We start from the raw sequence: 13,779 nt of genomic DNA on the forward strand, positions 1-13,779 counted from the left end.
GACGTCACCTGACTCACTGACGTCTGAATACTAGTAGTGAGTGACAAATGTGGCGCCGGCCAGGGGGTGGCCATTGTTTCGGTTATTAAACAGACACACACTCCATGCTTCCCATCGGCCAGCGGGGCCTTGAGTAAGTGGCGGTCCCCTACGCAGCTTGAGTAGTGTGGGTATAGGGAGGATCGCCCCTGGGTGGCTCTCTAACCAACAACTTACTACAGCACCCCCTGATATTAAAAGGGTTGTATAGGTAAATGTTTTTTCACCTTAATGCATCCTATGCATTGAGGTGAAAAAACATCCGACTGTACCGCCCCCACCCCCCCGAACCCCCGTTTTACTTACCTCACCCCTCGAAAGTCCCGCGCGCGTCCTTGTGATCTTTTTCGGTTCCCAGCCTGGCCGTTGATTGGCTAGGCTGGACGGATTGATAGCAGCGCAGCCATTGGCTGGCGCTGCTGTCAATCAAATCCGATGACAGCGGGGGCGGGGCCGAGTGATACAGTCGGCGGCTATGCCCGCCGCTGTATCACGGGAGCACGCCCGCAAAAGCTTTCCACCATGCAAGCTCGCTCACATGAAGGTGGAAAGCTTTTGCAAAGGGGGAGCCGAGACAACCGCTGAGGGACCCCAGAAGACCGGATTCGGGGACACTCTGTGCAAAACGAGCTGCACAGTGGAGGTAAGTATAACATGTTTGTTATTTAAAAAAAAATTCTGCCTTTAGTGTCCCTTTAAGTGGGACAGCCTGTATGATGTGCATACGATCACATTCCTGCCTTTCTTTTTATGAAATTCATAATACTATGCAAATCCTGTATCCCGGGTATAGACTCTATCTTAAAAGAATATTAAAGGCAGATTTTTTTGTTTGAAAATAACAAACATGTCATACTTACCAGCTCTGAGCAGTGGTTTTGCACAGAGCTGCCCCAATCCTCCTCCTCTTGGGTACCCTGCCAGTGATTCTGGTCTAGTTCCCCCATAGCAAGCAGCTTGCTATGGGGGCACCCAAGCAGGCCCGCTTCCGAGCCATGTTTCTGTGTGTCCATTCACCCCCCCCGCTTTCTTCCAATGGCTACTGCTGCTGTCTCTGCTGATGAGGACGGAGAGACTGGGGGGAGTTGAGGCTCTCGTGCACGTCACTGGATTGGGTTTTGGTAAGTATTGGGGAGGGGGGCTGGGGGGCTGCTGTACACAGAAGGTTTTTTACCTTCATGCATAGATTAAGGATTTCCTAACAAAAAGACCACAAATTGTGAAAATAGGAGATCAGGTGTCTAATACCATTATTGTGAATACAAGGGTACCACAGGGATGTGTGTTGAGCCGGGCCCTGTTTACATTGTTTACGGATGACTGTATTCCTATACAATGTCAAATACTATAGTGAAGTTTGCTGATGACACCAATTTATCTTGGATACAAGATAATGATGAGACAGATTATAGGCAGAAATTTAACATTTGGTTGAGTGGTGTACAGATTTTTTTTCTTAATACTACAGACACCAAAGAAATAATAGTGGATTATAGGAGATCAAGAAAGATCAATCATTGATCGGTATATATATAGGTGGTGAGGAGGTGGAAAGTGTGGAGACTATAAAATTTTTGGGTGTGCATATGCGTGGTCATGCGACTCTGTACCCAAAAAAATGGGAGTCCTTTTTTTCCCACAATTAGAGCTTTTTTTGGTGGTATTTGATCACCTCTGCGTATTTATTTTTTTGCGCATAAACAAAAAAAGACCATCCATTTTGAAAAAAAAAATATGTTTTTTACTTTCTTCTATAAAACACACACGATAAAATTTTTTTAAAAAAATCATATGTCTTCATCAATTTAGGTTAATATGTATTCTGCTACATATTTTTGGTAAAAATCCCAATAAGTGTACATTAATTGGTTTGCGCAAAAGTTATAGCATCTACAAACTGGGATATTTTTATTTATTTATATTTTGATAGTAACGGCAGCGATCAGTGACTTATAGCAGGACTGCGATATTGCGGTGGACAGTCAGACACTTTTGACACTTTTTGGGGACCAGTGACACTAATACAGTGATCAGTGCTAAAAAATATGCACGGTCACTGTATCAATGACACTGGCTGGGAAGGGGTTACCATCAGGAGCGATCAAAGGCTTAAATGTTTGCCTAGCTAGTGATTTTGTGTACTGGGGAAGGTGCTTTAACTAAGGGAAGGCATGGATCTGTGCCTTCCCTACTGACAGAAACGGTGATCTGCCTATTTTACATAAGCAGATGGCCATTCTCCATCTGTACCTAAGGATTGACGAGTGTCGGCGGACATATATATATATATATATATATATATATATATATATATATATATATATATACATATGTATAATCACAGTGGGAGCAGGCCACCGGCAGTACGCATGCGCTCCACCTTACCAGAAGTGTCAGATCATGTACCAGGCACGTGATCCGGTGCAGCAGTGTAATTTTGCCACCGTATATGTAAGTTACACAGTCAGCAAGTGGTTAAGAACAGATATGTGAGCATGTGCTAGGAGTATGTGTGGTTGTGTTAAGAATCAGGGAGCCCATGCTTCACAAGTTTGTGGAGGCATGAGAAGCAGAGTCCTCGAGGCCACTGAGGATTACACTATCTGGAACTGCCTCCTCCCAGTCATGTACTACTCCCAAACAGTGACGGCTGGTGCTCAAAATTTTTTGGTGGGCATAAACAAACTGAAAAATTCTAAAAAAAAAAAAACATCAATTGCAGCCTCACTGTGCCCATCAAACGCTGCCACTGTGCCCATCAAACGCTGCCACTGTGCCCAAACTCTGACACTGTGCCCATCAACTGCAGCCACTGTGTCATCAAATGCAGCCACTTTGCCCACCAAATGCTGCCACTGTGCCCCCTCAGGCTTTCACACTGGAGTGACAGGAGAAGCGCTTTACAGGCACTTTGCAGGTGCTATAGTGCCTGTAAAGTGCCTCAGTGTGAAAGTAGCCTTACTGAACTTGGCCATTACTTCTCTTTTATTACAGGACTGTCTTGTGGAAGTTGAGGTATGGTGACCGGCCTGGTCTGTGGGAAAAATTCCATTCCCCTTCTCCTCTGAACCCCTGGGGCATGGGGTCGGGACAAACATTTGATTGGTTACTTGGACTCTGGCACATTCCAAACAAACAACCACTATCACTGGCAGGCAGTGGGCAGGGTGAATTCTGTCTGCTGGCAAATTTGCAATATTAGTGTTTACTGTGCAGCCTGCGCTGTTCTTGAAGCCGATCAGCATGGCTGCAAGGACACAGGCATTTGTTTAGGACATTGGTGGCGGTAGAAGGAAACTAGTTCTATATACACCTGTGGACGGCAGCAGAGTCGGGACATGTAAGCGCAGCCCGCAATCTGGTACCCCCTTCCAATCTCAAAAGACTGCGCCCAAGACAAGTGTCACGACCTGATCCCAGCAGGAGGAGGAGGGGCAGGTTCAGTGTGTTCCACTCTGCAGTGCACTGTGTCTGTCAGAAGTAGCTAGGGAGATCTCTCCCCGACTGCAATGCAAAGTCTTACATGCAGGAACCAAGACACCCTGCAGGCATTCTGAGACTCAGTCCTGATTCAATGGCACTCCGGGACATAGATCAAATTCTGGGACGGTCCCGGCGAATCAGGGACGGTTGGGAGGTATGATAGTATACATATTATTAGGGATAACATACTTGCTGCTAGAGAAGCTTTTAAAACTTTTTTCTAGTTCAGCTTTATCACAATACAAGATTTTACAGATGCAATGAAAACAAGTCATATAGATAACAAGGAAGACAATAGAAAACATAAAAAGACAAAATAAGAGATCTGTTTCAAACATTTAACTGTTTTAGATGTGAACACATTCAGTATAGAGATATACATATTTTAGTTAATTACCGTGAGCTGGCAATATACTTACTATTCATGACTGTTTTAATTTCATATACTGGACAGATCCTATAAACTCCAGGTCCTATAGTTCTGCATTTAAAGGCACGTTTTAGTAAAGCTGGAGACAGCAAGAGCTGCTCAAGTGTATATGACTCTGTGTTTTCACTCTCATAAAATTGTCCTTGTGTGGATAAGGGAATTGTGATGGAGTATGATTGGGGATCCTCATAGACATGGCATTCTGCACAACTGGTTTGTCTGTCGAATGACACAAAGTGAATTGGAAGCTGCTGCCGAATAACATGATTCCCCACAGTGAAATCAGTCATGGAGGTGAACCAATATGGAAACATATCATCGCCACTGGATAATTCTGCATGTAACATCTCAAGAGTGCTGTACACGCAATTATATACGTTGACTTCAAACACACCTGGAATACAGATTTGTTGTTAAAGAGGAACTGCAGTCTGCTCACATAATTTGTAATAAAAGCATCTTTGCCATTCTGAAGCTTCCGCTAACACCACTTTGCATATTATTTTATATATATTGTGATTCTGTATATGCCAATTATGCTGCAGAAATCTCCCTCCATTAAGTCTGGCTGCAGCCATTTTAACTGTTGGCAGCTGAAGCTGTTGCCTGTTTAATTCCTGGAGGCACACCTCCAGCTCTGCAGCTCTCATTGGGAGTCTTCTGAGTCACCCCCCCTCTTCCAAGCAAACTCTCAGGCCCCCTACACACGTCTGAGAAACTCGACGGGCAAAACACATAGTTTTGCTCGTCGAGTTCCTTGTGAAGCCACAGAGGATCTCGGCGAGCCGAAATTTCCCATTGAACAACGAGGAAATAGAGAACATGTTCTCTATTTGGCCCGACGAGATCCTCGTCGGCTTCCTCGGCCAAAAGTGTACACACGACCGGGTTTCTCGGCAGAATACAGCTCCGATCTAGTTTCTGGCTGAATTCTGCCGAGAAACTCGGTCGTGTATACAGGGCCTCACAAGAAGAATCCTTATGTGGGGAAATGCATTGGGTGGAGTCACTATCCTAGACGCTATTATACTTGAGCCAGTCATGCTATGTGCTGTGGTTGTGCTTTTTGAATTTTTGTTTGGAACTTTGTTTTTTGCTTGATGTTATGTTCTGATTTGGAGCAATAAATCTTTTAAACGAACTGCACCATGAAGCCTTTCTCTTTCTGCCCCTATTAACAATACCGGTATGGTGAGCAAGTTTGGATATCCATTTGATTTGTAAAATCCATTGAAAAAGGAGTTTTGCGTAGCACGGACGGGACATCTGCACCTTCATTGGAAACCTCAGATGCTGATCCCTATCTGGCTGATGGTGTTCTGACATGCCTTTTAGATCTCTATTGCCTGAGATCCAACAGTTTTGGTAAGCGGCAGTGATTACCTTATTTTCTTTGATGAACAAAAAATCTTACCTGCAGACAAGTTGTCATTCTGTTGTAATTGTGGATACCGGGAATTGTGAAGCTACTCCGATCATTTTTTGGATCCCTAATTGCTTGCTTAGGACATTGTATCTATTTTTCTAGATATTCTCTCATTTAAGGTTTTTCACTTATTACGTAACACGTTTTCACCCCTTTTTTGGATATTTATGTGGTAGCGCACTATTTTTGTTTTACACTTTTATGGACTGAATATTTACGTTTTTTTAGTTGCTGCACCACTACACTTATTTTTTTTTATTTTTTTTATACCATCTTGATCATTATTAAACACATTTTTTCACTTGTTCATTTATTTATTTAGTTTTATAGGGTTTAGCGCAGATTTTTTCCTTTTACAACTGAAGCTGTTGCCTGTTTAATTCCTGGAGGCACACCTCTAGCTCTGCAGCTCTCGTTGGGAGTCTTCTGACTCATCCCCCCCTTCCAGGCAAACTCTCACTAGGGAGAGAGAGCTGTGCGTGATGTCATAAGCCTAGGCTTTCTACCAGACAAGAAACAGGAAGTGAGCTGTATATGGTATTTACTGGCAGAAAAAAAAAATGTTTTACTATCCCTGGAGTAAGGTCAGCTCCTAGGATGTTAGGAGAACCCCTATACAGGAATAGGCTGTGCAGTGGGGCACTGCGACCAAAGGATGAGTGAGCATAGAGAGCTAGGAGAGCTGGGATAGGGGGACTAGTAAGAAAAGCAGCATTTCAGTTAACTGTTGATGTGGAAAAAACCTGTGGTGGGCAAGGGAAATCAATTCAACAGGTACACAAGCAGCATTTAACATTGGATAGATAGATATATGTTTTGTAAGGAAAGGGGGAAAAAAAAAAAAAAAAAAATTAGTTAGTCTTACCTTGAAAGTTATTGGGCAGTGTGTGGCTCTTTCCTGTTTTTACGTTTACAAGACTAACAGACTGTAATTCCCTTCCAATAACTTTTACCAAATCCCCGGTTGATAAACAACATTCAGAGCCACTGATGTCATACACTGAACCTGAAAGTTAAGTAAAAATTAAATAATTATTAAATAAATTATTATAATATATATTTCAGAAAATATGTTTTCATTGTGCACCTTCAGTATTGTATATTGGTATGGTGAACATCTAATTTTAACACTGTGGCTATGCCAAATTTTTCAAGGCAAGCTGTTAGATAGGTAGGTAGATATATAGATAGACAGACAGACATGTGGATAGATAGATAGATAGATAGATAGATAGATAGATAGATAGATAGATAGATAGATAGATAGATAGATAGATAGATAGATAGATAGATAGATAGATAGATAAACAGACAGACGGATAGATAAATAGATAGCAGTGGCGGCTGGTGCTCGAAATTTTTGGGGGGGCGCAAACGAAAAAAAAAAAATTGCAGCCTCACTGTGCCCATCACATGCAGCCACTGTGCCATCAAACGCAGCCACTGTGCCATGCCACCAAATGCAGCCACTGTGCCATCAATTGTCACCACTGTGCCATGCCATCAAACAGCAACTGTGCCATCAATTGTCACCACTGTGCCATGCCATCAAACGCAGCCACTGTGCCATCAATTGTCACCACTGTGCCATGCCATCAAACGCAGCCACTGTGCCATCAATTGTCACCACTGTGCCATGCCATCAAACGCAACCACTGTGCCATCAATTGTCACCACTGTGCCATGCCATCAAACGCAGCCACTGTGCCATCAATTGTCACCACTATGCCATACCATCAAACGCAGTCACTGTGCCATCAATTGTCACCACTGTGCCATGCCATCAAACGCAGCCACTGTGCCCCTCAACTGTTGCCACTGTGCCAATTGTCACCACTGTGCCCTTTAATTGTCACCACTGTGCCCCATGATGCCACTGTGCCCATTGTCACCACTGTGCCCCTTGATGCCACTGTGCCCATTGTCACCACTGTGCCCCATGATGCCACTGTGCCCATTGTCACCACTGTGCCCCAAGATGCCATTGTGCCCATTGTCACTCACCACTGTGCCCCATGATGCCACTGTGCCCATTGTCACCTCTGTGCCCTTTGTCACCACTGTGCCCCATGATGCCACTGTGCCAATTGTCACCTCTGTGGCCTTTGTCACCACTGTGCCCCATGATGTCACTGTGCCCCTTTCCCTGTAAAAAGCACTTACCTGAGGATTCCATGTGCTCCCTCGATGTCTTCTGCCGCTGTGGTGAAGCTTCAGCCAATCAGGTTCCTGATAACCAGAATCCGGGAACCTGATTGCCTGAAACGGCCGTTTGTCTTATACAATGAGCGCAGATTGCCTGCGCTCAGAGTATAGACAGCTGAGAGCCGGAGAAAAGCCTATCAGAGCCGCTGGCTTTGATAGGCAGTTCCCCTCAGCCAACCAGCTGCCGCTATTCGGGTAACCGGCGTCCCGCATCCGGTTATCTGAATAGACCAGGCAGCGCTGGCAACCAGCAATAACATACATTCGTGCATTTATGCACGAATGTGTGTTATTTGCGAGAGGGGGTGGCGCTGCAGCGCCCTCTATAGACGGCCGCCAGAACTGCGGCTAAAATGTCAAAATGACATTTTAGCCGAATAAAAGTTCTTAAAGGGCCCGTTTTTTTTTTTTTTTGTGACTGTGGGAGGGGGGGCGGCGCCCGTGCGTCCCTATGGACGGGCCGCCACTGATAGACAAAAATGCAGATAGACAGACATGCAGATAGATAAACAGACTTATAGATAGGTAGGTAGATAAACTGATAGACAAACGTGACAGATAGATATATAGATATGTAGATATATATGCAAATACGAAGGTAGATAGATAGATAGACAGACATGTGGATAGATAGATAAACAGACAGATGGATAGATACATAGATGGACAAAAATGCAGATAGACAGACATGCAGATAAATAAACAGATAAATAGATAAACAGACTGATGGATAGATAGATAAACTTATGGACAAATATGACAGATAGAGATATATATATGTAGATAGATATGCAAATAGATAGGTAGGTAGATAGATATATAAGATAGATAAATAGACATGCAGATAGATAGGTATACATGTAGATAGATATCTAAACTGATAGACAAACATGACAGATAAACATGACAGATAGATATATAGATATGTAGATAGATATGCAAATAGATAGGTAGATAGATATATACGATATATAGACAGACATATAGATAGATAGATAGATAGATAGATAGATAGATAGATAGATAGATAGATAGATAGACAAACAGACAGATGGATAGATAAATTGATAGACAAAAATGCAGATAGACAGATATGCAGATAGATAAACAGATAAATAGATAAACAGACTTGTAGATAGATAGATAAACAAACAGATAGCTAGATAAATAGACATATAGATAGATAGTGTAACGGTCACCACCGTTTATGACCTTCCATCAACCCACGACAGCTTATCCGACACACAGACAAACCAGCAGACCGCTCTATTCTCTGCTTCAAAATGTATGAATACATAAATGGTTAGCTCTCACGTTTATATACAGTTTTCAAGGCATGTTTCAGTGATTACAGGAACAATCAAACTCTCCACCCACACATCACACCCTGGGGGGCTTCAATACACCTTCAGATGGCTAATTGCTAAACATTCCAGACATCTCGGCGCCAGCCTATAATTATCATGACCTAATCACTGCACCTGAGAAGTCACATTCCTTCATTAACAGAATTCAAACAAAACACCATCACACAATGAATTCCCCTCAATCCACATCTTTAGACAGACGTTCTGTCTCCGCATACAGCTTGACAAGTTCCATTCCACACACAAAACAGTATGTAGCATACATAATGAGAGATCCTGGACCAGACTCAATTAGCATGTCAACAGTCTACACAGAGAGATGAGTCATAGAATAAACCAACACTTTGCAATATCTCCTGCAATATGAGCTATCAGTAATGTCCCCTTGTCCTGTAATTTAGGATATAATTTCTCAGTCACCCTATGGCCCTATCGGACATAAGGTGACCCTAGACATAAGACTCCTTGGTGATGCCGGTACAGGAGTACCCCTCATCCTTCCAAAGTCTCTGTTTGTCACTGGTCATTCCGTTACAGATAGGTAGACATGCAGATAGATAGTGCATGAGGAAGAAAAGTGTTACTGCGCTGATCTAATTATCCAGAGGTATTAAATCTCTGGGAGTATGGACATAAGTGAAATATCAGGGCCACAATGTACCCAATCTTAAATGTGAATAACCTGGATACAAACAATATATAAAAAAATATGAGAAATATATGAGTCATACAAATGTGACACAGTGATTTCAAACTTGAATCGTATATCTAGATCAGTGTGTCAGCATACAATCCATATGCCACAGTGCTTCTATGAGAAAAATGGCTGTTGCTGCTACTGACCAACCAAATAGTGAAAACAATACGAAAGATATTACAAAAAATATTGTGTATATATGTGTATAAAACTACAATATGCAGTATACCAACTGCACCGTGAGTTGTCCAATAACCGGTATTGGAACAAAATAAATATCAAAAAAGTGAAATAATTATCAAACAACCATACAAATGTGCAATGTGCTGACTGCACTTAAAAATAGTCCAAATGGCAGGCAATCTTGCGCTTATACAATAGGTTCCAGCAAACACAAGGTTCAATGTTGGTAGTACTGTGTAGAGGAAAGTGCCGCTATCTCTTCCACCCGACAAAGATGTGCCACCATCACCAATGGTTAAAATCAACACTCACCAGACCCCAGATATTATTAGGCTCCAAAGTGGTGTCTTTTCTTTGTCCGTCAGTGGGTGTTGCCTCCTTTTCCCTTTTACAAGGTGTCATCAATTCCTCAAAAACAAGGGGCTCATCATGGTGTAGTATATTAAAATATGTATTTATTTAAAAAAGGTAAAAAAATATAACACTTACAATATAAAGTGCCTCTGACCGGCACTGAGTGTCTTTGGCAGTGTCAACCGTTAAAAGCCGCTGACCAGCATTTAAATGGCGTCCTAAGAGGTGTGCTTGCTCCGCATGTATTGCTACAAGGGGTCCGGGCGCGCTGGTGTGCTGCACCCTCTGTGTGCGTGTCCAAACAGCCTCTACGCGTTTCGCTAATTGCGTCGTCAGGAGAGCTGTGGACACTACTGTTTAAGCTGTATTTATACCCCTGTGGATTCCCTGAAATGCTGCAAGGTAGTCACAGGAAACAGGAAGTCTTCCGGCCACCATCTTGGCTGATGGCACAGGAAGTTCCTGTTCCACCATTTTGGTTACTGGATACCTGGCTATTTGCCAGTCCTGCCTGTTGTTACTGGGTGTCAGCAATAAAAATATGCCCAGCAGCCAGGGTGGCTGTATGTGTGGGGCGCTATGTGCGCTGCTACCTCCGTTCGTTTGTGCACCTCCCCCCCCTCCGTGTGTGCGCGCTTATCGCCCTGTGTGTTATTCCCTGTATTATCGCCGCTACCGGAAGTGCTTGTGCGGCCATCTTGCCTCCGTCACCGGAAGTGTCCGTTCCGCCAATTTTGGTTACTAGCATCCTATGTTAGTCTATGCCTGTTTTGGGTAATGGCTAATTCTCCACACAGGATGTAATGTTAGTCATTTTAGCTACTGGCAATAGTCCCTGTGTAGCAGTCACCGTCTCTGGTTGACGCTGCCAGGGACACTTTACAAAAAACAACATTTTATCACCTATATTACTTTAAGTGGTCAAAAGCTGTGTTTACTAAAAAAATGTATTTACTAAAAATTAATCAAACACCATGAGGCCATAAGCAGCAGGAAACAATACAGTTTTCATTTTTCTGCTGCTATATTTTGACTTTTCTGTATAAACACTTCTCAGTGTGTGTTATTACTGGTTTAATTTTCTTATAATTTTTTTGCAAATCTATAACAGTTTTGAAACTTTTATAGATTTGCAAAAAAATTATAAGAAAATTAAACCAGTAATAACACACACTGAGAAGTGTTTATACAGAAAAGTCAAAATATAGCAGCAGAAAAATGAAAACTGTATTGTTTCCTGCTGCTTATGGCCTCATGGTGTTTGATTAATTTTTAGTAAATACATTTTTTTAATAAACACAGCTTTTGACCACTTAAAGTAATATAGGTGATAAAATGTTGTTTTTTGTAAAGTGTCCCTGGCAGCGTCAACCAGAGACGGTGACTGCTACACAGGGACTATTGCCAGTAGCTAAAATGACTAACATTACATCCTGTGTGGAGAATTAGCCATTACCCAAAACAGGCATAGACTAACATAGGATGCTAGTAACCAAAATTGGCGGAACGGACACTTCCGGTGACGGAGGCAAGATGGCCGCACAAGCACTTCCGGTAGCGGCGATAATACAGGGAATAACACACAGGGCGATAAGCGCGCACACACGGAGGGGGGGGAGGTGCACAAACGAACGGAGGTAGCAGCGCACATAGCGCCCCACACATACAGCCACCCTGGCTGCTGGGCATATTTTTATTGCTGACACCCAGTAACAACAGGCAGGACTGGCAAATAGCCAGGTATCCAGTAACCAAAATGGTGGAACAGGAACTTCCTGTGCCATCAGCCAAGATGGTGGCCGGAAGACTTCCTGTTTCCTGTGACTACCTTGCAGCATTTCAGGGAATCCACAGGGGTATAAATACAGCTTAAACAGTAGTGTCCACAGCTCTCCTGACGACGCAATTAGCGAAACGCGTAGAGGCTGTTTGGACACGCACACAGAGGGTGCAGCACACCAGCGCGCCCGGACCCCTTGTAGCAATACATGCGGAGCAAGCACACCTCTTAGGACGCCATTTAAATGCTGGTCAGCGGCTTTTAACGGTTGACACTGCCAAAGACACTCAGTGCCGGTCAGAGGCACTTTATATTGTAAGTGTTATATTTTTTTACCTTTTTTAAATAAATACATATTTTAATATACTACACCATGATGAGCCCCTTGTTTTTGAGGAATTGATGACACCTTGTAAAAGGGAAAAGGAGGCAACACCCACTGACGGACAAAGAAAAGACACCACTTTGGAGCCTAATAATATCTGGGGTCTGGTGAGTGTTGATTTTAACCATTGGTGATGGTGGCACATCTTTGTCGGGTGGAAGAGATAGCGGCACTTTCCTCTACACAGTACTACCAACATTGAACCTTGTGTTTGCTGGAACCTATTGTATAAGCGCAAGATTGCCTGCCATTTGGACTATTTTTAAGTGCAGTCAGCACATTGCACATTTGTATGGTTGTTTGATAATTATTTCACTTTTTTGATATTTATTTTGTTCCAATACCGGTTATTGGACAACTCACGGTGCAGTTGGTATACTGCATATTGTAGTTTTATACACATATATACACAATATTTTTTGTAATATCTTTCGTATTGTTTTCACTATTTGGTTGGTCAGTAGCAGCAACAGCCATTTTTCTCATAGAAGCACTGTGGCATATGGATTGTATGCTGACACACTGATCTAGATATACGATTCAAGTTTGAAATCACTGTGTCACATTTGTATGACTCATATATTTCTCATATTTTTTTATATATTGTTTGTATCCAGGTTATTCACATTTAAGATTGGGTACATTGTGGCCCTGATATTTCACTTATGTCCATACTCCCAGAGATTTAATACCTCTGGATAATTAGATCAGCGCAGTAACACTTTTCTTCCTCATGCACTATTGACCCCCACTAAGGGCACACAGTACTGCAGCAGATCACGGTTCACATTTATTTATTTATTTATTTATTTTCTTTTGCGCCGGTGACATTCACAACCAAATGCAGATAGATAGATAGATAGATAGATAGATAGATAGATAGATAGAGAGCTAAATAGGCATGCAGATAGATAGATGGATAGATAGATAGATAGATAGATAGATAGATAGATAGATAGATAGATAGATAGATAGATAGATAGATAGATAGATAGATAGATAGATAGATAGATAGGAATGTGAACCAATGTGACTCCATCTTAGAATAAGCATCCATTTTAGGGATAATTGCTTAGTCATATAATCTACTGCATATTATTTCTCGCCCACACATATATCAGTAAACGCTTTGTTTGGGAACAAGTCTAGGTTAGTTTCTTGTTCCTTAATAACATGTGATTTCTTGTTATTGACGCTTGACTATCTTATCACTATTCATGTCTTTTGTATTCTCAGTAAGATGTTCTATAACAATCTAGCTGTAATATTGTTTGCTGTTTCTGTTATATCAACAATAGAACTACTGCGTGTAAACAGCATCATTCTGTCTTATATAAACCACACAATAATACAGCATTATCAGACCACTCTGAAACTATGGGCCAGATTCACAAAAGAGATACGACGGCGTATCTCCTGATACGCCGTCG

General features: G+C 42.3%; 1 protein-coding gene across 2 annotated transcripts in view; it reads right to left on the reverse strand.

Annotated features, from left to right (window-relative positions):
- Positions 1 to 13,779, reverse strand: part of THEMIS2 (thymocyte selection associated family member 2) — an 82,482-nt gene that overhangs the window by 55,135 nt on the left and 13,568 nt on the right. For both annotated transcript variants that reach the window (XM_040338046.1, XM_040338045.1), the window contains exons 2-3: positions 6,244 to 6,384; positions 3,942 to 4,346 (exon numbers count right to left, since the gene is read on the reverse strand). In XM_040338046.1, the coding sequence (XP_040193980.1) occupies positions 3,942 to 4,346; positions 6,244 to 6,384 (546 nt within the window). The remainder of the gene's footprint in view (positions 1 to 3,941; positions 4,347 to 6,243; positions 6,385 to 13,779) is intronic.

Source organism: Rana temporaria, chromosome 2 (assembly GCF_905171775.1).
Source record: "Rana temporaria chromosome 2, aRanTem1.1, whole genome shotgun sequence".
In the NCBI taxonomy this organism is placed as follows: domain Eukaryota; kingdom Metazoa; phylum Chordata; class Amphibia; order Anura; family Ranidae; genus Rana; species Rana temporaria.